Here is a 25,278-nt window from a genome sequence, read left to right as displayed (position 1 = left end):
TCTCCCAAGTATCCCAAATTTCCTGGAGTTATGCCACTGAAATTAGAGACTGGCTTCTCCATTCTACAGAGAGTGGCTGAGTGTTTCAGGTAGTGCCAGCGTCCTCCTCCCACTGCACTGCAGTCACGTATTCCACCTCAGCACGCTGCTTCCTGATGTCCACTAAACACCAGCAACATGGAAAAGAAAGGCATCCTAATCTGAAAGGAGCAGCCTAAAACTCCTCCACCTGGACACACCTGCTCCAAAGTGGCTTTTCACAGTCTGTTCATCCCTATTGACTTGGATGCTAGTGAGGACCAGCCAAAGTCTGCAGCACATCAATAACTCAACATAGGTGACCCTGCCTGATTTCTTACCTACCCACACGCCTTCCTGGAGCATGGCTGAACTAATCCTAGACAGCTACAAAAACCACCTGCTGCTTTCCGCAAAAAATGTTTGGTCCCGACACTAGTCATGCGCTCCTCAGCTGCCACCACATTCATCCCATTGGTGCCAGACGGAGTCACCAAGCTTCATGACAGAACAGAAATGCCTGCTCCTGAGCAGTAAGGCAGGTTTCCCTGTGTGCCCCAGGTATCGATGCCTGAGTCTTCATGCTGCTAGCTATACAACGGGAAACAGCTTGTGTTGGGTTGAGCTCCCACGTGGGAAGCAGGTGAAGGGAGATGGGACACTGCACGAGGCACCTGCTAGGACAAGCTGCATCTCTGGCTCTCAGCAACCCGGTGCCAGAGGCAGCAGTCCCACAAGCACACGGGGTCACTGCAAGGCTGGTTTGGTGCTAGCAGGGCACACTTCTATGGTATCAGTGAACTCTGTAAAAACAGGTTGCAGGAACTCATTAAACTGGTGCAAACTGCCTGGTACCTGCGTTATTTTGATTTAGAGGGAGTTTATTTCAGCTCAATGGGAGCATAACCCTGATCCAGATAAAAGAAAAAGAAAAAAAAAGGCTAGGGTGTAATACTAATATGAAAGGAGATTTAAAATGCACACTTAGCTTTCCCCTGGAGGGTAATCACTTACAATATAGCACTAACTAAAATTAGACAGCACTGATGGAAAAGAGAAATAAAAACAAAAAGCCAGCCCAAGCCACCAATTGCTGTTGTTTCCAGATCTTCTGATCCCAATTAGTCTGTCTGCAAATCTATAGAGAGCCCTTATGATTTTATTAGCCATAGCTGTCCTCACAACTGGCTCGCCGTGCCCCCATAAAAGAGCAGTATGGTCTGGGCATATCTCTGGTAATTAGCAGCAGGATCCCTGAAGACAGGCATGAAGCCGCTTCTGCCAGCTTGCAGTTTTTCACACAATTTCCTATCAAAAGACCTTCTGGTTTTCTTCAAACCATCCGTCAGAGCATTGCTCTTAAAGAGGAATAAAGATTTGGGGTAAACAGGCTTCAGCCTGCTCCTAGGTACATCAGATGATCCCACGCCTTTCACTTTTCTGCCATGTCTGTGAACCCACTGCCCGAGTGGGAGCTGGGGGGAGAGGTGACAGCAGTGCCTGGGGGGACCTGGCCCTTGGCATCCTGGGGACAAGCTCACCGCATCGAGGGGCAGCATGGAAAGGAAGCTTCGTGTTTAAGCATGGTAGCTATTAGAAGGACTTTAAATTCAAAAGTAAGGAAATTAAAATCTTTAGACTCAGCATGGAAGCTATTTAAGAAGCTTTAACGTAATCATGGAAAGCACAAAAAAGAGGTGTGCGGGGGTGAGGGAGGCAGGAAAGTATGGGAGAAAGCAATAAAATGGTCAAATGGCAAGATATTGTTCTAGCCAAACAGGTGCCTTTCAAAAAAAAAAAAAAAAAAAGGAAAAAAAAGGAAAGGCAGCCCAACTGAAGTCAATCGAAAGGGAATATGAACTAGAACAAATAAAATGTCAGAGCAAGAGAGGTAGGAAGGCTGAGAGTGATTATGAACAGCCACTAATGATAGACATAAAAGTAAATAACTAGAAAGTCTTTCAGCAGATCAGCTGCTGAAGCAGGGCTCAGAAGCCTTTCATAGTAGGGACAAAGCAGAGGAGCTGCGCGATCCCTCAGCATCGGGCTTAATTTCAAAGGCACCTCCTGCAGCTACCTCTTACCCGTTATTAAAGCTGAGAAACTGTCAGAAGAGTGGTTAATGAAACTGTCGGAAATGCTAAACCGGCCGGGCGCTGCGGAGAGACACATCCTCTGTAACACTACCATCAGGCACAAAAGGCTGGCTTTCCCCTGCGGTTGCTAGCGTTGCCATAGTAAGTATGAGCGTGTTTATTGGTGTGAACTGGAAATGTCGGAGTGATAACATCAAGGGAGGTGACTCATATTAGCACTCTCTCAATAGCACTTCTCTCCAGGAAAGAATAATTGTCATCCAATATTGCTTTGGTGGTCCAGAAGCACACAAGTCTCCTTTCAAGAATGAACGCGGGGTCCTTCAGTGAGCCACCCACTGCATCCCCTAAAAAGTGTCCAGAATAGCATCGCAACTCATGTCTTAACACCACTCACCTTTCTTCTCACCTGCTATAAATAACAAATAAATACCTGATCTCAACATCCAGCCCAGAGAACAAACCTGGTTACACTTTAAATTTTGGCTTTTACTAACTGACTGCATACATCTGGCAACATTAGCTCACCGGTGAATTCACATCACAGCAAGCTCAGCCACTGCGTTTATTACAGGGTATAAGGCCTAATGCCTCTTCTGCATGCCCTGCATGCCCTAGAAATAAAGCTACCACTTATCAATATTGAAAAAGCAATATGAATTCATAGATGAACTAAATCCTGCCAGACATATGCAGACAGGCATGCTCTATATCCATTGTCACTCTGATTTCAAATAAGGTGAAATGAAGAAAAGGTGAAACAGACGCAGAACATTTGGTCCACATATTTGAAGAAAATAAGGGTTTCTGCATAATAACTTAAGGTCCTCATGCTTGCAGCATTTAGATTGAGTTGTGGTGGCCACAAGGCGTGATTCAATTTGTTTTTAAATTCTGTTTTGCCACACTGTAAATGCAGTCACTGCTACAGGTCTCCGTAAAATCAAAAGGTGGGGTGGGTAGGCAGGCATGTGGGTAAGATATTCCCCTGGGATCTATAAATGCAGGGACTGGATCCAAAAAGCACTAACCGAGAAAGCCATCAAAAAAAGAAATAGGGGGGAGGGGAGAGAGGGAGAAAAAACCTGCCCTTAAAAATAACAAATATTTAAGAGTAGGCAGCTTGTAACTTCCATCTAATTTCACAGAAATTGAAGGTCCAAAATCTGTGTAGGTGGAGAACATGGTCAGATCCATAGCATTTAACTCTGAGAAGCAGCTGATCAGGGTTCAGCTGTTTGTCCACAACTGAGCTCTCACGCCCTTCTCTGTAGCTAAGCCAGCCAGTAAAAACAGCAATCACAAGGGTGATGTTTTTTTGTTTTTGTTTGTTTTTTTATTAATAACATTAACTTCATTCATCTATTCAGGTGTTTCAATCTCCTGGGAATGGGCCAAGCAGAAAAGGGGTCATAATAAAGGTGCTGTGAATGGCAGCAACCCTCGCCAAGGGAGTGGAGAGGAAAGTACCAGGTAGAATTTTCCATTTTTGGATCATTTGTCTGGGAAGAGTCAGAAGAAAAATGAGTGGCTGTGCACTTAGAACTAACCCACACATTAAAGGATTTTACCTTGTGTTAAAGAATGATGAGATTATTGTTAGCAGGAATATTTTAAACTCAGTGGTTGAGGTCTCCCCCTAATCTTGTGTTAGGCTGGGGTCTCCCCCTAAACTTGTGTTAGCTATAAGTACCTCTTGGACAACTCAAAAGCATTGCCAAGAATGACCCCAACCAGTTTTTGAAGCAGCAGTGTCCTCAGGAACTCAGTTTTTCTCTGTGATATGCATTCATCAGCTTACACAGAGTAAGTCAGATGTTTGCTGTGATGTAAAAATTCATTATATCTTGATATAAGGAGAGAACTGAATTTAATCACAGATCTGTCAAAACATAACCCTATTTTGAGACTGCTGCCAGTTTTCCATGCTGATCCTGTGGGAGAGGAAAGCACACCCATCCAGTAACAGGAACAGAAGCTTCAGGGGAGCAATCCACTGCAGAAAGACTAAGTCCAAACACAAAGCCTGTTCTGATGCAGTGTGTGCGCTTTATGGGTAGGGCACGCCCGAGAGGGCCCAGCACTCAGCACTCAGGCTGTAAATGGCCTTGAATGGATTACCCAGGCCAGTCAAACTACAGGCTGGCATGGGACCAAAGGTGACACAAGTCCTCACCTTTATTGTCATACTGCGTGCAGGGTACAGCTTAGGAGCAAATGCTCTGCTCTAGGAAATCTTTCATAATGTGGTCGCATAAACTATATGAGAAAAATAGGCTTAGCTGTGCCAGTCGCTCATTCTGACATTATTTTAGCTCGTTTCATATGGTGCTTCAGAATCAAATGAAAAACAATCAGAGGAAAGTTACTCATTGAGCAGCCTTTGAGCCCAGATTATGTCTGGTTACTTAGAGAAATTAAGACAGAGCATTTGTTCAACACATATGGAAAATATGAAAACCCTGAGGCAGCCTGAAGGTATGCCTGAGGTTTTAGCATGTTACTACTTCTGAAATACCAATGCATCAAGGATTGAAGGCAGGTCACGCTAGCTGTTGAAGAACTGGTTGCAAACAGCATAAGAAGTTGTTCATGGAAGAGCAGTCCTTCTCATTTGCAAGATGCAGTTACCACCATGGGAGACAGGGCCAAAAGGGTGATAGAAAAATTATAGTTGATGGGTCACCCCAAACCACAGACCACTGTCATTGCTATGGTCACTATGAAGACAGTGACATTTCTGGAATATCCAACTCCACGCTGCTGTTCCCAGGCCCGGTGTTCTCAGCAGAAATTGCTGCTGCTAAAGCTAGACATGCTATTGAGGGGAAAAATAATGTTTTACATAGAGACTTCATGAATAACGTTAACTATGAGTCCTGCTGATTTGTTGAGCAATGCTGCGTTTCCATCAGCTAATCTAATTACGCAAAGCCTTCTGTATTAGAATCAGCCAAATCACAACAATCACATTTCAAATGCACACGATGTGTTTATAACTCTCGTGAGACATGCTGTCCACTCCATTAAAAATAACAACCTTTGTAGTTATGCATGCTAAAGTATCAGTAATCAAATCTCATGCTTCATGGTGTAAGATGATCACTAGAAGTGTCAGGAAGAAATTATTCCCCTAAGAGATAGCACAGCAAAATATGTTTGTTGCCTTTGAATCATCCCATGTTGTCAGTAACAGCATACTTGCGTGTTAGATCATCAATCCAACAATTTGTTATAGCAAATTCTATAATCTGATGTTCTGCAAATCAATCAATTCAAGACAACCAAGATATAAATCTGCTTTCCTCACAAAGTAACCAGCCCTAAACTTTAAAGCAGTGAGGAATGCACATCTGGCTCCAGAACAGGTTTTGAAGGATGTACTTATAGCAATGGCTAAATCAAAACTCCTGATCTAAAATCTCCGCTAGTTTGTGGGCACCAAGATTTGGCTCTGAAATATGCTGCTTGCAGCTGATCTCTCTCCATGCAATCTAAGTTTTCTGTAACACTTTAAAGCTGCCCAAGATAAGCACAAAACCCTCCAGGGCAACTATATTGGAGCAATTTGAACTTGTATGGATGAATTAATTTGTGTCCACTGCTCTTGTGATGGTTTCTAGGGAAATTAAATGCAGCAGAACCGACCGGCCCCGTACAGCAGCTGGAACTGGCGAGGGGAAGGACTGCTGGCCCCGTGGCGTACTTCACACCTCACATTAGCCTCGTTTGCCACCGATGGGCTTTTGGTAACTGCAAGAGGGGAGAGATGATCTGTAGTTGATGGGATCCTTCCCAACAGATGAAGACAGCAATAACAAAGATGCATGATTTTTGTCGCCCAAACACGGATGCTAGTTTCTGGTGCCATCTGTGCATTAATCCTACTGTAAGTCTGGTATCTTAAATTACTCAAAGAATATTTCTGGAAGAAGAGGTACAGAGCATTAGTTCTTTGGTAGATCCATCCCAGAGCTTTAGAAATTACCCTCACATAACTGTCAAATGTCTTAAAATTAAAATAAATTGCTTATTCCTGGAAATGCCTTCAGAAGCAGCATTTTATCATCAAACTGGCACTTCTTGCTCACGCTGGCTGCTGTTCAAAATTGCCTTGGCACCAGAGCCCTGGCCAGGCTGCAGTTTCAAATCACCTGGCACCAGCAACCTAGAAAGTGTCCTTTGAGATAAATGACCTCCGTGCAAAATAGTGGCATAAAACTGGACGATAAAATGTTTTCCCTTAGAGAAATAACTCTGATACTGTGAAGTGTCACAGTTTCTCCCCCTCCCCTCCTGCCGACTCCCCACAACCTGCCTGAGACCCCTCTCCTCACAGGAGAGACCTCTTGTGGGGCCGAAGGCTCCCTGCCCTCAGGACAAAGGTACCAAAGGTGCTGGCCCCCTGGCGCTGTCCTTCTCACGTGTGGCAGAGAAGCCCTGGGACATGGCTGTCAGAAGATGGCAGAGGGGCTTCCTGCCCAGCACCAATGTCCCACCAGCCATCCAACAAAACGCACCCTGCACTTGGCTCTCGTCAACCCGCCCAGCCCTGCAGCAAGGGGAAATCCTCTCATCCCTTCTAGATTCCGGCTCTGGAGTGTGGGCTAACGTGTATTCTGCTGTCTTGCCTGCAGTTTTAAATTCTTTGGCTGCAACGAAGAGGAGAAAAATCACAGGTTTTGTATCCCAACCAAATGAGCAGATACCACCCGGATTATAAAGCATTAAGAAGCAGTTATGCAGGGGCCTGTCGCATTGGCTCATTTTCACTCTTTTTAAGATCTCACAAAGACTAAGCTTGTTCTCAGGAGCTCTTTGGAAACCCAGAAAAGCCAGCTAGGGCTGGAAACAAACGACAACAACAACAAAAAAGGACAGGTGCAGGAGGGTTTGTCTATTCTGAGACACCGGTGTCCTCAGTTCTGGCTGCTGGCACACGAACTGATGCTGTGGGCACTTGCAGGCTCTGCAGGGGCCGTGGAGCAGCCAGCACATTTTACACACAGCTCTCAAAGAAGCCTTGTACAATAGGTGACAATAAATAACATCATCCTTCAGGAGGAACAACCAACAAAAGCCAGGGCTTCCACATTCAATTCCCAAGTACAGGTACGGGTGCCAGACACGCAATTGCTCCCGGGAGCTGTGGGCATGCAGGGTTTCTGGAAGCACAGCCACTCGGGTCACTGCAGCATGGCTTCACACCCCCAGCCCAGAGCCCTGCTCCGCTGGCACCGCCACTGCCATCCCGGGGCTGGGCACGGCAGGGGGGACCGCAGAGCCTTCGTCAGCCCACCCATGCTGGCCAGAGCTAGCAGTTATGTTGTTGATACAAAATACCTTTTGATTAATGGTTAGAGAAAGGAAAACTGTAACATATGTTGTTCTCTGTATAAATTCCTGAGTGTGTCAGGTTTATGGTGCATCTGGCCAGGACAGGGGGTACAAAGATGTATTCCTTCTGCTATGCCCTGTCCCCTCCCCATTTCAGCCTGAGGCCTCCCAGTCATTCTGCCTATAACACTCATCAGACTCAGAAGACATCTAAGCCTGTTTTGCCCCTCAGACGCAGCCAGGACATCAGAAAGCCCTGCGACAAAGGCAGGCTCAGCAGACCAAGCAGTGCATCTGCAGCAGAGCCAGGGGCTGCCCGGCCAAGGCCCCGCAGGCAGCAGCGGGTGGGGATGTCAGAAGTTCTGGTTTCCCTCCTCCTCCGTTCCACTGGGGAGGGCTGGAAAAGGCCCACCCTGCACGTGGGACTGGGCACACAAGTGATGCAAGGTGCTGCCACCCTCTGTTCTGCGGGCACCTGTCCCAAGTGAATCTTGTGGGAAGACACAGGGAGACTGCCACACGTGGATGGAGGCGACTAGAGGTCTTCTCGTCCCTGGTTAAGACAGCTCAGACAACAGGGAGGGCTCAGCACCAGGAAGAGCTCAGCACCCAGAAGAGGAAGCTCAGCTCCTCACCAGTACTCATACTTTTCTCTCAGACATTTTCCAAAAGTCTTTTATTGTAACACCAACTCCCGTGGCATTCTCACAGAGGTACTTCTCCCTGGAAAGGGGCTTACAAACCAAAAAGCTTCTAATAAATCAGGGGGTCTAATAAAAGCTATTACCCCTCTCTGGAAATTTTATCTCCGTTATAAATAAGACATTGGGCCAGATTCTCAGCTGGTATAAATTTTGGGTTGCTGAAGCAAAGCCCAGTGGAGTTGCACCAATCTGGGCTATTGTCTGTAATGCAGATGAATAGAGGAACAGGACTCTGAACCACCTAGCTGTAGCCAAACCACAACTTCAGGCACTTCCTTGCCAGCTCCTTGTGCCTGGAGCCATAGATCACAAAGTCACAATACAGATCAGAAAAAAAAAGCCTGAATCTACAGACAGCCCACACATTTTAAGTTTTGAACAAATCTGTATAATAATGAACAGAAGCAGCCTGAGGAGGAACAAAGAACGAGCAATATCCATTAGCAGTGAAAAATTCAAATACACAAAAAAGTTAGGACCAGAAAGATCCTGCCCATTCCCTGGGGAAACAGCATTTATCAGCAAACTTCCAGAAATGGTGCTTCAGAGATCCACATGCCCTTATTTCTGTGAGGCAGAAGCCCTGTTAAACTGCTCAGCCTAAGAGAATAGAAACAAAAGCCAGTGAAAATGATGGGATAGAAGTAAAGCCAAACAGCAAACACACACATACTCAAGCTACAGCCTAGAGAGAATAAAATAAAGGCCTGTATCAACCCCTAACATGTTCCACTATGCATGATTGCTCTGCCAGGGCCCATTAACAACTCATAACAGTAAGCCAGCACCCACAGAAAGAATTATATTTTCATATCAAACAACACAACCAACCCATAAGAGGAAGTCTCCTCTCTGGGGCTGCATGCCTTGTTGACCATGGGACTGCAGCAGGGGGTGAGACCAGAACAGACCTAGAAGCAACTACAGCGAAGCTCAAGGGCTCATTGAGAGAGGTAGGAGCCTCTACCAGCATGCTAATTCTGACCCAGCAGGCTAATTCTTCAGTTAACTAAAGCTTTTTCCTGGGTGTTTTCTAGAACCATCCTTTCTGATGGTGCAGTTTAGCATCTTGTTCAGCATCTCTAGTTCTTGTCCAGAGGGGTCCTGAACTGCAGTGTTTGTACAGAGGTTTGAATGCCTCCGAGTTTGGGATCCTTGCAGCAGATGCTCTCTCTTGAGGACTGAGCCAGGGTAAGATCTCTGTCAGAAGAGAAGCCAGTGAATTCATGTTTATAGTGAATTGCCCTGTGCAGGCTGAATTCACATGAGCTTGTCACAGACACTTCATTACTCATGGCTGGGCTAGGGGCCCACCAAACAGTTGAGGAGTTGCTGGCCTTTAGTAAGGCCGTTAAAAAGGAACAGCACTAATAAATTCTCCTGTTTTTATGCTTCGAGAGAGCCCAAAGGTTAAATGTACTGGGAATCTTCCTCCTTCTCTGACCAAGGGTCCTCCAGATCATGATGGACACTGGAAAAGAACTGATGGAAGGAGCCTGCCAACTAGGCGGTGCTGACAAAAGTAATGATCAATTTACTCAGCTTTTCTATGAAATGTTAAGATTGTTGTAGAGTATAAAAGCAATGGGACAATGAAGGCAGTGACTTTGAAAGGCATTTACTTAAAAAAATCTTGTTACTTCTAGAAAAAAATTGGTTTTATTCACACCACCTAAGCTCATTGCAAAAAACCAAGGCACTACCATCAGACTGATCTCTGGCTCAGTGGTGGCAGTAACAAACACATTTTAAGAACAGGAAGTCCAGCAGCCCCAGGCAAATGCTCTAGTACCCTGGCTACTTTCATTTGTTTAACATCATCTCAGCATTCAAACCTCCTCCATCTGGCTTTAAAGTGGGAGCTACCTGTGTAGTCACGAGGCCTTTGATCTAGAGGTAAATGAAAATTTGCTTTATTCTCAGACCACTTCTGGCCAGTGCTGCAGAAGATAGAGGTCTCCCCAGGCAGCACGGCTGGTAGGAGAGGGGCAGCTGTAATGGTCAGCAAGAGCTGAGCTCAAATGCTAAGAAGCAGGGTTACTCTGCCAGGGAGCACGTAGACAGCTTTTATTGTAGCACCAAATTATAAAAAGGTCAGTCTTCCTGAAAGTGGCTGGGGATGGAAGCAGGCCAGCCTGCAGACTTGTGCAGTAATGGGCATGCCTGGAAAAGGGCCAGAAACACCCACTGTGGCCACTCAAACCACGACACATGCGTTAGAAGCACAGGGGACCAAGAGGTTCCCATGCTCCTCCGAATGCCGATCGTAGTGATTTATAAACTGGCCTCTGCTGTGGTGGTCACTGCTTACTGACTGCACTGATTCAACATCACAGAATGGCCTGTGTATCTTGTTGCATCTCAGTTTTTTTTCTCCCCTTTCTTTCTTTCAAGGAAAGAGGTAAAAAATAGAGATAAGACCATAGGCACTACTAGCCATTTCACCATAGATTTGTATCACCTAACAGAGCTCACATCTTTTATTCTCAGAGCTCTGATCTGCACTCCTCTCCGAAAGCAGTCATTTTGTGTAGCAGTTAATCTTTATCACACTCATTGCTGCTCATACATTTTAAAATCTGATTCAAAAAAAAAAAAAAAAAGCCAATTACAGATATCCCGTGGGCAAGAATACTCCAGACAATTTCTGCACATTGTTTTTACAAGCTAGTCTGCAGGTCTACATTAAAATAAACAACCTATGGGAAAAAATATCTTAGAAGTACATTGATTTATGAAAAACTCATCCCAGATATAAGCCAGATAGAGGGGTCTCTCTAATCTAGACCTAAGACAGAGAGAAGAGGTGTGGAGCTGAGATACACTTCTTTGCAAGCACACTGCTCAGAGGAGCCAAGCGCTTTCAAAGTTTGAACTCAGCCCCAGATCAGTATGCCCTAAGTTTCTCAGTGGTACTGAGATCACAGCTCTCTCACCACGAATCCCACCCCACCTGCTGCAGTTTCCCAGACTCTTTCACAATGCCCAGGCCACATTCCCTCCCATTTTTGAACTTTGCACATCATTTACTGACTTTGTTGGGAGACCAAGTTCAAGGAAAAAAAGCAAACATCTTTAAATAGCCTCTTACTGTACATCAATTTGTTGTTTAGAGAAAAAAAAAAAAAAAAAAAAAAAAGAGCTACCAGTCTGGACTGTGTTATTAGAGGATGGAAATCACAGCAGAAGTACAGCTCTGTGCCAGAAGTAATTCCTGTCTAAAAAATGCAAACACAACCAAAAGTAGCAATTTCTGGCAAGCAGCATGGACTTTGCAAATACTGTACGAGGCAGAGAATTTGCTCTAGGCAAATTTCTAGGCATTTACACATCCTGGGTATAGCACTTAGGAACACTTGACCACAAATGTGCCTATACTCACTGTAGCATTCAGCTTAATTCAGCTGGGTTCACACACTTGCTTTGCGAATGCCCTGTGTTTTGGTGCACAGAGCCTCGTTTTGACAGCTGCAGGTGTATCAGGTACATCAGATGCATCTTTAGAAATATAACTGCACCAACTGGAATAGCCTAATTTCAAGCTTAGTTGCATTCCTAAACTGCATATTTTGATCCAAAGTCTTACCCAATATACATTTGTACCGTTTTTCGTCAACTACCACTAAGGGCTTGCCAAGTCTATAGCAAAACCTGCTTAGTCTTAGAAGAGAAACAAGCACACATTGCAACAGACAGTGATGAGCTTAAATTGGATTTGGCGAGCTTAAATTTGAGATAATTGTATTTCCTTTTTTTTTTTTTTTCATATGCAAAGTGATCAGTATGGACGTTGGCATCTGTCTTCATTTTTAATCTGTTTAAAACTTTATTGGCACGTTCATATGAGGTAAGTAAATATTTTTTTCATGAGCCTATAAAACATCATTAGTTTATTTTTTCATCCTGTCAGCTTGGATAAGTATCTCATGGTGCCTGTACATCTTCATGAGGATTTTATTATTTATTTTGATTTAGACTAAACTAAAACGAAGACCTGTCCCAAAGCCCTGGGCTTCTCTGACAGTCTTTAAAATATACAGCAATAAAAGTGAATTAGCAGGCTCTCAGTGGCTTCCAGATGGCAATGCACTGGTAACAGCAGAGAAGTCACCAGAGCATTAGCCCGCCCCATTCTGCCCCGGCACTGCAGCAGACATCGTCTGCATCTCTCCCGCCCCAGCGCCGAAGGGCTGGAGGGCAGCGGGCATGGGGTGGCACAAATGGCACCCTGCTGTCAGCACAGTACCCTGCCCACACTCAAATGCCAGAAGGGAACATTGCCTTTGCAGACTACTGCTCAACTGTGCAATTTTTGAGAAACAATAGCTCCAGGACAGTTCATTTTGCATTTTAACCGCATAGAGGTGTTAGCACAGTAAGCTGGACAATGAATTAGCAACACAGTGATTGCCTTACTCTAGCTAAACTACATTAATTCTCCCCGTGGATTATGTTGGTGTGAATTAAAACCACCAAGTACACAGCTTATCCCAGATTTGAGGAGAGAAGGGTCTGCACTAGGAGAATCAGGAAACATGAGCACAGATCTGTCGTAGGTTCATTCTCCATTCTCCAGCTGATGAAGCACGAATGCTTCTACAGAGGACAGTCCTGGCTCGGGACGCTTCATTGTAAATCTCATCTTCCATACAACTGAAATAACCTAAACCATTTCCTTTCAGCTTTGTAAACTGGGCAAAAGGGATAAATTGTTTTCTTTGAATTAATCAAATGCCAGGAGAACCAGTGATAGAGGAGAATGTTGTATGCATGAGAAAGTGACACAACTTTACCAGTGCGGACCCAATTAATGTCTCTGTCATCCAAAAAGAAATCTGCCAACAGGCACCCAGAAATTGTTTCTGCTGCTGTAACCTACATGAAAAACTCAGAATACAGTACTAGTTGCCACAGTATAAAAATAAAGCAATTTTCATTTGCAAACAGGTGAAAAATTTATTTTTGTGCTTGAAAGCAACCATAGTGTCTATGACTGAGGTGACTAGCCTCGCTAGCCACATGTAGATGGCAGTGCTATGGATTAGAGCAGCATGATGCTGAGACGCAGGTTTGATCTATTACAATTCGTAGCTAAATAAGTTTTCTAAAGTCAGGTTTCCATTCCACCCAGGTGATTTGTTCTTTTGCATCTATGGCAAACACATTATTCATCCCTTTTGGGTATAAGATTTACCTCACCTACTTAAACACTTCCCTGCCCTGCCATAGCCTTTATGTCCTTCCTCACGCAGCACACTGGAAAATGCTCCTTTACAGGAACTACTGCTCCCTCTGTGCAAAGAAAAGTCATGCAGAAGAATCCAGAAAAGAAAAAAGGGTTCTCCCTCCTCACCCTAGGAGGTCCTGAAGTGAAAGGGAAGACACTCTATTTTACCTTCTGAGAAGTCAAGCAATATGCATCAATGAGATTAACAGGTAACGTAACTCAGTATAATCTAAAAGGTTCACTCCTGCTGCCATGTTACTGAAGCAGGGAGAAGTCTGCTCTGAACGTTAAGCCTGGCTAGTTAAATAGTTTTCCATGTTTGGTTTCCTTCCCTAAAGAATCTCACTTCTCAAGAAAAAGCATCTCCGCCTCCTTTTCTGCCCACAAAAGCAACTTGCTGATGTCCCAAGTCCACTGCCCAGCCAGGCCCATTCCCCCAGCACCTGCACGCAGCACCCTCCCCTGCATTCATCCCCTCTCCCTGTGCCCCAGCTGCCTGCTGCTGATTGCAGCACATCACAGGTGTGAGTGCCCATATGGCTGCCGAGTGGGACACAAGGGGGTTGCTGCAGGGAAGGTTTCCATTTTGATGCACTGTGACCTGCAGCCCTCACCCTGGTGCTGTGTGCAGCGTGCCCCGAGGGACCGGCTCTCTGCCAACATCCATGCCCAGGATGGTGGGGGGGGGGGTCCCCACCTTGTGCAGCTGCCTCCCTGCCAGGGCTAGGGAGGCTCAGCAGCTGCAGGGGGACAGCCTCACACCAGGGCAGGGGCCTGAGGCTTCCTCCCCTGCAGTGGAGTGAGGAGACCTCTGGGCAGCCCCATGAGGTGCTGGTGCCAGATGGTGGTGAAGCAGGGAGCTATAACAAGCTCTGCGGTTTCCTTTTACCACTCTATTCACCCTGATTTCTCCACAGCATCCTGGAATCTAAGAGCATCAAACGCGTAAACCACCACTGCAGTTTGGAAAAGCATAGGTATGCAACTTAAGTAAATATAACTCAGTTGTACCAATAAAATTGAAAACAGAGAAATGACATAAAAGAATGTACATTATTTTAAATTGCAATTTTTTTATATGTTCACTTTTATTGCCTCAGCCTTTAAAATAAATCCAGGACCTGGTTTACTTTAATAAAAGTTTAATTTTGCATCTTGGTTTCAGTTCTGTACTCTTAATTTACTCTATGACCAGCCTTCCGACAGGAAAGGAGCTCGAGCAGCTGGGAAGTTTTACAGGCAGGTTCTACACAAGTCACAGTAATACTGTGGTTAAGAGCAAATTCAATTGCAGCTTCCACTATATAGGAATTTTTGTTGGTGTTGTTTTTGGTTATTGTTTTGTATTTCCATACATATTGTTTTCAAAAAGCAGCAAAGGCTGAAATGGAGCAGTCTTTCAGATCCACGTGAGCATGTGCCACCAGAATTTCACAATCACACATTTCAAAGTCAACAGAAGTAGACTACAAAAGAGGTATATTAAAAACCAAAGCAGAAATACATCACACACAAACAACATAGCACGGCAGGAGCCTCCTGCTTTCAGTAGACCAGGCAAAATTTAGATTCTTTTATTAAAAAAAAAAAAAAAAAAAAAAAAAAAAAAAAAAAAAAAAAGAAAGAAAAAAGTAACTTCTTCCAAAAATCACCAAGCCATTTCAGAGCACAAGTAGTAATTTCTCCACAGCAGAGAAACTGCTTTCCTCAAGCTCATCACCAACCTAAAGGCAAGTGCCAGGAACACAACAGCAGCCCTCTTCCTCGCCCAGCAGCCTGTGGCTGGGCACTGCCATGCACCCTGCCTGGGCCCACAGCACCACCCCACCATCAGGCACCAGATTTGGGGCACCCTTGTGGTGCCAGGGGGACATTTTGGCAGGGACCCCCTGCCACGCTCAGTCCCCTCAGCCCTCTGCTGCATGGGAACAGGGATTTCATGCTTGTCTGGAGCCACGTGTGAAACAAGAGCCAGAGCTGGGAAACAACCACCAACGTGCAGATACACCACAGGGGAAGGCACCGGGCACCCACGCTTTCTGAATCCACATTTCCTCACACACTGCCGCTGCCCCAAGGGGACACCTGGCTCTGCCAAGCAGGGCAGGGGCTCCCCAGCCTCCACAGGCCAGTCCCTGGGGAGCACAGCTCGTGTAGGGACCCGCTGTGCCTGCCCCCTGCCCCCAGCCCCCTCGCCCCAAGGCTCTCCTCAGGCCACTATGTTTGGCCATGGCAGCCATTACGCGTCTCTCCCTTCACGCCTCCCCCTCTCTGCAGCCCACACTGGGCACCCGCTCCAAGCCCTCACCTTTGTAACAGCAAACATTTAAAAAACTTTTTTTTTTTTTTTTTTTTTTTTAAAAAAAAGACATTAAAATAACTTTTGTCGTCACAAGCGCAGCTTTCTTACCGTGAGGGAGCCCCTGCCCGCTCTGCTGTGCCACGCTGCTCTGGAGAGTGCCTCAGGACTGCAGCCCCTCCACAGGCCTGGCACCTGGCGTGGGGCTGTGATGGAGCAATGGGTGCAGGTGTGCAGGGCCTGGCCTGCAGCCCCCTCCCGCCCTGTGAGGAGGGCAGGTGAGGCTTGCTTGGGCAAGCCTGTGAGGGAAGCACCAAAATACGACTAGACAGAGCAAAGAGGGTCCACTTGGAATAAAGCTGACAAACATTTTCAGCTGTAGGGAATGAAAGCAGCCCTCATGAGGTGTTTCACTAAGCTCTCTCTGTTAAATGTCCGCCACAGTCCAGCCTGTGTCCTATGTTTCAAAAACCCTGGGCTGTCTCTTCATGTTCTCTTCATGGGATGCCCTAGCCAGCCTCACAAGGCTACACAGTGCCATTTTGTTTCTGAGGAGTTTGTTTGCAAGGCCATAAGCAAAGCGTGTCCCTCACACTTGGGGCAGAAGTGTACCCCAGAAGATTGGTTCACCTCACACAGCACCCACACCATATACACAGCTCTCCTCACAGGGGTTGGTGGATGTAGGCAATGTTGTTTCTGGACAGTGTTTCCTGCTCTAGCTTGTTGTTAAGGAAATTTGCTTTTAATTTCAACAGTGAAAATTCAGGCTGAAGATCTTGCTGATTGCAAGTGTCTCTGCAATTGTGCTACTCATTACCAATGCATTATTCATCACAAGGTTTGCTACCCCATCACTCACAGCTGTTTCAACTTTACTTTGGGCTGCCTGGCCTACAGCTGTAGCTTATCAGCATGTGTTTTTAAAACAAACAGAACAACAACAAAAATCTAAAGCAAAGCTTTTGCTCTTCTATTTTTTGGAGGAGTAGATAAAAATCAGTCTCTGTTCTGTGACAGGTATAAGGATAGATTTGGGCATAGCAAAGGAAAAATTGTGCTTAGAGATGAGTTGGAAGGACCCAAAGCACTGTAGGAGGCTGTCCTGCTCAGCTATGCAAGCACTGAGCTGTGAACACCTGAGTGCTGACTGCTCAAGCCCAGATACGTAGCGGTGTTTTACAAGAGCTACCAGAAAGAACAGGAAATAATGTCGTGTTTTATGCATGTCCACAGAGCAGCGCACAGTTCTATGAATGAAGAGATAGTGATTTCTTCTCATCAGGCTCAAAAAACTACTAAGTTGTAACTAAGTCAGCAGATTTGTTACCATCCTAAATTTATTGTTTCTCTATAGCAACCAGGTCCCTACTGCTTGGCTGTTGCTGCCAGATGTTCATTTCAAGGCAATTTAGCCATAGACACAAGACACTGGCTTTGCAATGCCTTCATTCTGTTTTCTCCGTTAGTAATTCTCTTGCTTCCTGGTCACTATTTCATGAGTAATAAGTCCTGCAACAGACAGGCAAAGCTGTACAAAGAAGTTTTTATTAAGCGTGCTGATGGACTGTGCTGCCTGCTGAAACTTTACAGATGGAAAGCCTTTGTGCTCCAGGTTGCAATGCTAACCTTCATACCACACAAAAGCTCTTCTCGAAAACCTTTCTCCACCTCCTCTGGTGCAGCAGTCACTCATCTCCTCCACCTAAAACTGTAAACCCTGCTTCCTTAACCACATGCTGGGTAACAACATGGAAGATCTCCACACCTGTAAAGCTTGCGTAACTTTTCATCATAATGGCTAGGACTCTATTAACACACATACAGAATCAGCTTATTGCTGTCTTCTTCCAGTGTCTTTTCTCTCTCCCCACCCTCTTTTCACAGCTTGTTCTTGTCCCCTGTAGTCTGCGTTAATGCTATGCTAAAGGGATCTGCCCTCTGAAAGAGAAGACTTTCAACTAAGATCCTTCCAAAGCACTTCTGCACATTTAAACCAAGCTCTAATACAGCTTCAAGGAAACCAGTTAGCTTCCGCATTAGTCCTATGCAGAACTAAAATTGAGGACTTCGTCATAGTATAGTTACAAGCATAAACAAAGACAGGCAAAATGACTATTTATTGAAAATATCCTGGAACAAAAAAGCTAACTGGAAGAACAGTGCTGTTCTGTACCTCCTGAAACAGCAGTAAAGAACAGATTGCACTGTGGCTGACTCACTCATTAAAGTATTTTAAGGGTTCAAGAAGAACCGCATAGCAGAGCACACTGACCTTCTGAAGGGATGTATAACAACTAACATTCATTTTTCTACCAGACAGATTTTCTTGTATTACCAAAGGCTGAGCTAACATTTCAGCTTTTATCTTGCCAGCACAAAATAAAAGTTGCTGTTTTTCACAAAAGCATCTAGGAACTTAATACATTGAGACTTCTACCCTATTCAAGTTTTGCTGAAGCCTTTCCTTTCACAAGGCTCAAAATCTTTGGTTGGGAACGAAAGTAGACAAAAGAGGAGTAAACTAAGCAGTAAAAAGATTGTATTTACTTTACTTTCTTAGGAAACTTGGCTAAACACAGATTTCTGTCATAAGCAAGTAAAGGAAAAAAAAGCTTTGAATATATTTAGGACTATGCTCTAGGTCTGTAACATGGTCAGTATCACACACAATTCTTGTCAACAAATGTCATTCTAAACCTGAGGTTTTCATGCAGCATTCAGCTCACCCATGTCTTCCTTACATTTGCTTCCTAACATTAGCCAGATTTACTCCCCTTAATGACTGGCTTTTATTGCCTCATCTCCACATGTATTTACCCAGCTGCTATGTATTTGCTAGGTGAGCATGTGTATCACTTCATGTTTCAGAAGGGCTTTTAACCCTTGCCTCTGGGCAGCCAGGATTTCCTGTTCAGCAGCAGTAATAGAGTGAAACAGGAAATACTCATGGCTGCTGCCACTGGGTGGAAGGAAAAAAGGTCAACTGCTGTATTTGTACCTTCTCATTACTCCCATATCCTCAGACCTGTGGCTATTCAGGATTGCTGTTCAACCATTTATCAATGCCACAATCAATAATCAATTTATGACTAATTAAATTAGTCCAATTGTCCTGCCTGTGCACAGATCTATCCAAGTCAACTTTTCATCTTTTCAATATTTGCAGAACTTCACTTGAGTACGTTACATCAATGCCATTCATTGTCTTTAAACTGCTTTGAACATTTACTTTACTGAACAAGCACTGAGTGGTACGATAGCAACACCCAATGCCCACACACTCAGTGTCTGTGTTATCCATGGGAATAGAGCCAAGCCCTTACAGTAGCCTGAAATAGGAATACTTTTATCAAGACCTTGTCTTGAGTCTGTGTCCATTTTGTATTTTCCTCTGTAGTAGTAAGCCAAGTGATATTGAAATGAAGTGCAAAATTTGGAAAGTCATTTGTCATTCTTCATCATTAGAAAAATAAGGTATTTTAAATGATTTTTTAAAGGAATTTTAAACTTTTTTTTTTCTAATTTGAAGTCCTAGAAGCAGCAGCAGCTTATATCTCACATGATAAGGTACATCATGGGGTTTTGTCCATAATCTTCTTGCATACATGTAACTTCATTGCTGTGACCAGCACTTCCATTTTTATCCTTTAGAAGGCTACCAAGAGATATTTTACAGTACTACAATAAATACATTCATTTAAAAGCTGTTAAATCCCAACACTTTCACCATTAAAATAGAAATAGACGGGATGCTCCTCAAATAGGAATATCATACTGGAGTTTCTGAACCGTCAATTGAAATAAATTTTGCTTTATTCTGAATCAAAATTAAACATTTATAAAGCTTCCCATAAAAAAAGTTCAATACTTTTTTTTTTTCACACACACCTCCAAACAACTCCATAAGTGAGACATTTCTCAGCATTTCAGTAAAGGTACCTCTTATTGCAACTTGCACTAGTAAATACAATACTTTAAATCTTACTTGCAGGATTCATATATTTTTGAAACCAAGTTGTTAATTTCAAACTGACAGCACTGATATTTTTCAGAAACAGTATTGCAAATATTTTTAAATTATCTCTGACCACCATGTCAGACCTTAAAGCTGAATGTGAACAGAGCAAACATTTGACAATTCTGCTCTGCATGAAGAGCCTAAAAGTAATTGATGGCTTTCCCTAAAGGTAACGTGAACTGAGAATCAGTAGTGGGACTACAAAACCCCATAAACAGCAAGCCTTTAATATCTACACAGCTGCCAGTTCAGGTCCAACTTTTATAAAACTTAAATGAAGAGAACACCAATGGGATCTGAATGTCATCCTGAGACAAGTATATCAGCATCTAAGATCTCCTTCGTATTAAGTCTGTCTAGACCAAAATATCAAATGCTGCATTTTATGCTGCTAATAAGAGGAAAACATGTCATGAAAGCATTTAATTTTTTTTTTTTTTTTCCTTCCTGTGAGCAAGGACACTGGAAATTTCAGATAATATTGAGAAATTTTTATAGTTCTACAAACGTCTGTCATTAAGACTCCTGTCCCCTGCATACTATGTCTTACAGATTTTGAATAATGTGCATTGAATAAACTGCATTAACACAAAACAACTCAACTGATCTTTCAAGCAAGATGTAACTCCACCCATTTTAGCTCAAAGGGCATAAAAACTTTATAGCAACAATGCAGATAACTGAGAAATCTCTCTTCTGCATTTGTAGACACAGCACTTTCAAACAGATTCCAGGACCTTTACCAAGTAGTTTTTAAATCATTTGTGCACACAACAGAAGGAAACCTAATAACCTTTCAATAGTTTAACACAACAGGTAGGGTAAGATGAGGTATGCTCCCGTATTGTATTGACAGAGCATTGGAAGGTGGCTTTGTTGCTCAAACAAGAAAAAACAAGGAAGAGAAATTTCTGAACTGAGTAGGCTAAAGTGTTCAAGTGTTGTTTTACCCTTTCTTCACTGAAATCTTCTCACATGCCTATTTTGGAACAAAAAAGTAGTGCTTCTATTAGCATATATTTAAAAATTCATCCTCCTTTCTCTCAAAAGGTGCCCAAACCTTCCTAATATTATTCCTTAGGAAATAGTTTACCACCAAATTAAAACAAACCAAACATGACAAGCTCAGTGAATATACTTGTTCAGCTTCAGCACAGAAACACATACTGGTTTAGGCCCATTTTCCTTTTATTAATAATATAAGGTTCTATAATCTCTTAACATTACAACTGAAAGTTTTACAGTTAATCTCACACTAAAGTGACAAACACTGTTTGGCTTTATTTGCAGAAAGTTGAATTACAACCTTGATAAACATACATTTCCAAGATTGAGAAATGACTTGTGTTTTCTGGATTTCAGTGCTCATGTATCCCTGCCTTTGAAGCTGGTTTCAGTTAATTAAAATTGATATGGAAGAACTATTTGGCCTGGCCTCTGTTCACAGCTGTAAGGCAAAGATGACATCTCTAATGCAACCACTATACTTTAAGTCAAGTCAAGAAGAGACAAGTTTTTCTTAGACTAAGATGTAGACCCTGTGGCAATTTTTAATGGATTTTCTTCTACGATACCCCCCTCAAAACTTTTAGAAAGCTCTCTCCAGTAAAAATACATTTCGTGGTCACACTATACTCACTCTGCACTTTCTTCCTTCCAAGGGAACAGACGCTGTGTAATAGAAAGTCATGATAATCTTAATTAAAACTGCTTGTAACTTACATATAGCCAAAATAGTCAACCAATCGAAGAAGTGTTATGCCAAGATACCCTTCTGATCTGCACAGATCAAGCTCCATCTCTGAACAGGCTGTAGCTAAGGGAAACTAAGTCTTTATAAACAAAGAGAGGATTAAGAAAGAAATAGTGGAAGACTACTAGTACTAGAAGAGGGAAGATTTCTTTTAAACGGGCTCTCGAACTTGCATTACACTTCCTTGTTTTCATTAGAAATTTAAATGTGAAAGAATTGAAGACCATCAGTAATACATGCATTTCAATCATGATTTCACTAAACTCAGACTAGTTTCTAAGATAGAAAAAAATATTTAGGAAGACAACTATCAGGTGGCCATTAGAAAAAAAAAAAAAGTGTCTGTTACACTCATAGTTAATCTTTCCTCAGAGCTATGCAGTGACATAGCTTTGGGACCCTTATAACCTGTTATTTCACCTTCCCGTAGGACAATTGATGTGCAGTAAAAATCTTTACTGCATTTTAAATCACTTCAGCAGCCAGTGGCTATTTAAGGATTGGAAATAGAAAGCATAAAGAGGTTTTGCCTGTGTAACTTCAATAAAACAAGGGATGGGGAAGCCATAGTCAAAGTTAAGAGTCAGGGAGGAAGCTGTAGAGCTGTGTAGTACTTCAAGTCAAAATCTAAAGACAGGTATTACTGCGCTATATGGACTTGTTCTAATTATATTTGTGCTGTCATTCTGCAAAAAGGCTTCACACACTTTCCTTCAAAATTGATTCTTCATAGTTAAACAAACACTTTCATTGAGGCACATAATAAAACACCCTTCATATTTACCAGCTCCTTGAAAGGTTTCTATTTGAGAGTGATACTAGTCATCTGCAAGAGTCCAGCTGTGGCCAAGTAGCCACCACTGTGCAGCACGTGAGATGAGGAATTCCCCTGCATAAACATGTACAGATTCACTTCGCTGAGACACTTTGAGTATGAAACAATTAAGGAACACTTAACCACAGTGCGAAAAGTCAGTTTTCTAAAACAGACTACACCCATTGTTTTGGTTGCTGCTGAAATATGAACTCTATGGGCCAAGAACAAAAATACAAAAGACTAGATCATGTTGAAATGTTGTGAAACAGCATTAGAAATAAAGCTAGCCGCATTACTAACATCACACTAACATCTCATTTTATGACCTGCAGATTATAAAAAGAAAGTTTCCTTTAGTATGTTGACAGCATACATTTTGAAGTGATGTTTTGCATATTCATCAGCTTTTGATCATTTTAACTACAGAATTGAAATTGATCTTCAAACAAGTCCAAAGTTTTTTCTGATATGCAGTACTTTGAGCATTTTATACTCTTTTTGGTGTACTACCAAGTTTGAGAGCTAATTAGACAGTATCTTGAAGTAGTTTAAAAATAAATGTGCAATTTCATCTTTTTCTTCTTGTTAAGGGCAGTACTAAAAAAAAAGTGTCCAAACTGACACTACAGAGCTGTGAAGCAGTTGGCTAGAGAGACCTAGTGTCCTCAAAGGATAGTCCTTATTTTTTTCTATCCTATGCAGTCATATGCATTAATTATCAAAAAGTTTGATAACTTGCTTTAAGAAAAGAACCCACCTTAAAAATGGATCATGAGTATTGACAAATACTTTGTTTGTTTTACCGATTAAGACTCAAGTTTCAATGTAAAAATGCTTACATACCGTACTGAGCAAGAAAATATCTCATTTTCGTAGTTAAATGGACAATTATAGTTGTTGCTACTAGTGAAGTAGATATATGATTCATCAAGGCCATAGGAAATTGTACAAAACTAAAAAGGGAAACCTCACTTTTAGGATGACAGTATGTTGTCCACTTTAGTTTTATTAAACGGTTGAGACTGTTTCAAAAGACAGTGCTGGGCAGTTTCACTTGAATAGCCAAAATTATTATTATAATTTTTTTTACTGAAAAAGATATTTTGCATCTCTGCAAAACAAACAAAAACAGAAGCAAACCCATACACACTAGGACTGTAGTACAGATGAAAGCAAAGTTTTGTTACAAACCTGTTTTCAACATACAGTGAGAAATGTCCTTTGTACAAAACTTACAGTGACTACCCTACGATTAATTTAAGATTATCCCAGCAATGCAAATACAACTCAGAACAGCTCAATTGTTTATGATTTTCCCATAATATTAAGGTGGGAAACTACTGAGTTTTCAGAAGTGTTTTGACTTGCATTGTTTTTTTTTTGATCAAAATCTACATTTGTGCTTTAAGTTTTTGCTGGTTACAGGTCTGTTACATACCTAATCCTTCAGCACAGAGAAGTACTCCTTGGTGTAATCTCATCTGTCTCCTAGCAGCTTTCCTGTAGCAAGAGGCTGGGCTGAGCAGCTGCTTCTGTAGAAAACACTGTTGTCAGTCTTTGTTCTTGCAGGGGATGCTTTAGTAAGAAACAGCTGGCTGTATCCAGCATTGAAAATACCATCAGCTGTGTTGCCTAAACCAAACTTGGAAAACCAAATTTGCATTTCCTGGTTGGTAACATAATTTGTGCCCACCGGGTTGTTTAAGACCATTGTAAGTAAAAATCCATAAACATTAACAGTGATGTTTACACTTTATTGGGGGGAGGGGGTGGCAAAATCAGTGTAAGATACTAGTTTTAAAGTTTAGGCTATGTTATATTTGATTACTGGGATATCAGTACAATGAAAGTTGCGGAATTTCAACAGTAATTTTGAAGAAGTTTTAGTACATCATATTGTGCAGGGTTTTATAAAAGATTCTTGTTTCCAAAGATGTTATTGGGGTCCACATATTCTTTAACAGATCTCAGCATTCCCAGGCCAACATCAGAGATGCTCTCCTTCATCCAGCGCTTCCGCAATTTGCCTACTGGAAAAACAAAAACAAAGCGTTTCAATATATGGCAGGATTCTAGGAGCCAATCAATCTTGTGACCATGAATGAATAAACACTGTGTGATAAATGCTTTTATTCAAAAATGAGAAATGTTTTGCTTTATTTGATTTATTGAGCCCACCAGACTATCAAGCTCATTAAGCTCAGCATACTCCCAGAGGAAGACTGTGTTCCACACTGTCTACTTTCTTTAGAAACTATGAAATTTAGATGAAGCTTAGGCTGAAATTACATGTTCTATTAAAATAGCAACTTGGCAGTAAGTCTTGAAAAGCTACCAAACTAATCTTTTGAAGTAGAAAAACCAAAGATGAGATTGCTAAAAAGAAGAACCCCCATGCCTCTCAACTGCTTTATAAAGAAAGAATGTTCTCAAAAATCAGGAACAACCTTAAAACAGCATTGGTTTAAATAATCAAAATTTATTTTCTGAAGAGAAGGCCTAAAGTCTAGTTTTCAGACAACAGAATATCTTATTTTATTCCAAAACTTCTACACGGGCTGGCACTCACACATGCTATCACACAAAAGCTTACTTTCCATGTTAAAAATGTATATTCACAACACACAGCAATTATAAAGCAAAGCTGAAGCACTAGCCATTTAAGAACTCATTTCACTAAATTCCCACAATAGTTCTGTTAAATGGCCAAGTGTTCATATACTAATTAACCAAGTCATCAACTCTGATTTAACAGATCATGCAAAATAAAGGCCATTCTTTCATTAAACACAGTATAGCATTTAGCTTGTCAGCCTAAACCACAATCCATTTGTCAGTATGATGTGATATAGTAAAGGTTTGAGAGGCAGATGCTTTAAGAATATCTGAAGCTAAATTCAAGCCATCTTTTGTGCCCTGTTCTCAGGGTAACCATCAAACTGTCATCAGAATAATAAATTACAGGGACACCTCTGGAGAGCAGAGTATATTTGTTTATACCTTAAG

The 25,278-nt window shown here is 42.5% G+C and overlaps 1 protein-coding gene and 1 long non-coding RNA gene across 3 annotated transcripts in view; both read right to left on the bottom strand.

Annotated features, from left to right (window-relative positions):
- The window catches only part of LOC113844128 (uncharacterized), a 46,979-nt gene extending 30,117 nt beyond the window's left edge, over positions 1 to 16,862 (bottom strand). The window contains exon 1 of the long non-coding RNA XR_003498381.3: positions 15,793 to 16,862. This is a non-coding gene — a long non-coding RNA (uncharacterized lncRNA). The remainder of the gene's footprint in view (positions 1 to 15,792) is intronic.
- A 7,150-nt stretch (positions 16,863 to 24,012) lies between these two features.
- Positions 24,013 to 25,278, bottom strand: part of AGPS (alkylglycerone phosphate synthase) — a 51,445-nt gene continuing 50,179 nt past the window's right edge. For both annotated transcript variants that reach the window (XM_072041011.1, XM_072041012.1), the window contains exon 20: positions 24,013 to 24,302. In XM_072041011.1, the coding sequence (XP_071897112.1) occupies positions 24,181 to 24,302 (122 nt within the window). In that variant the 3' untranslated portion in view covers positions 24,013 to 24,180. The remainder of the gene's footprint in view (positions 24,303 to 25,278) is intronic.

Source organism: Anas platyrhynchos, chromosome 7 (genome assembly GCF_047663525.1).
Source record: "Anas platyrhynchos isolate ZD024472 breed Pekin duck chromosome 7, IASCAAS_PekinDuck_T2T, whole genome shotgun sequence".
NCBI lineage: Eukaryota > Metazoa > Chordata > Aves > Anseriformes > Anatidae > Anas > Anas platyrhynchos.
This window is presented reverse-complemented; position numbering and strand designations above follow the sequence as displayed.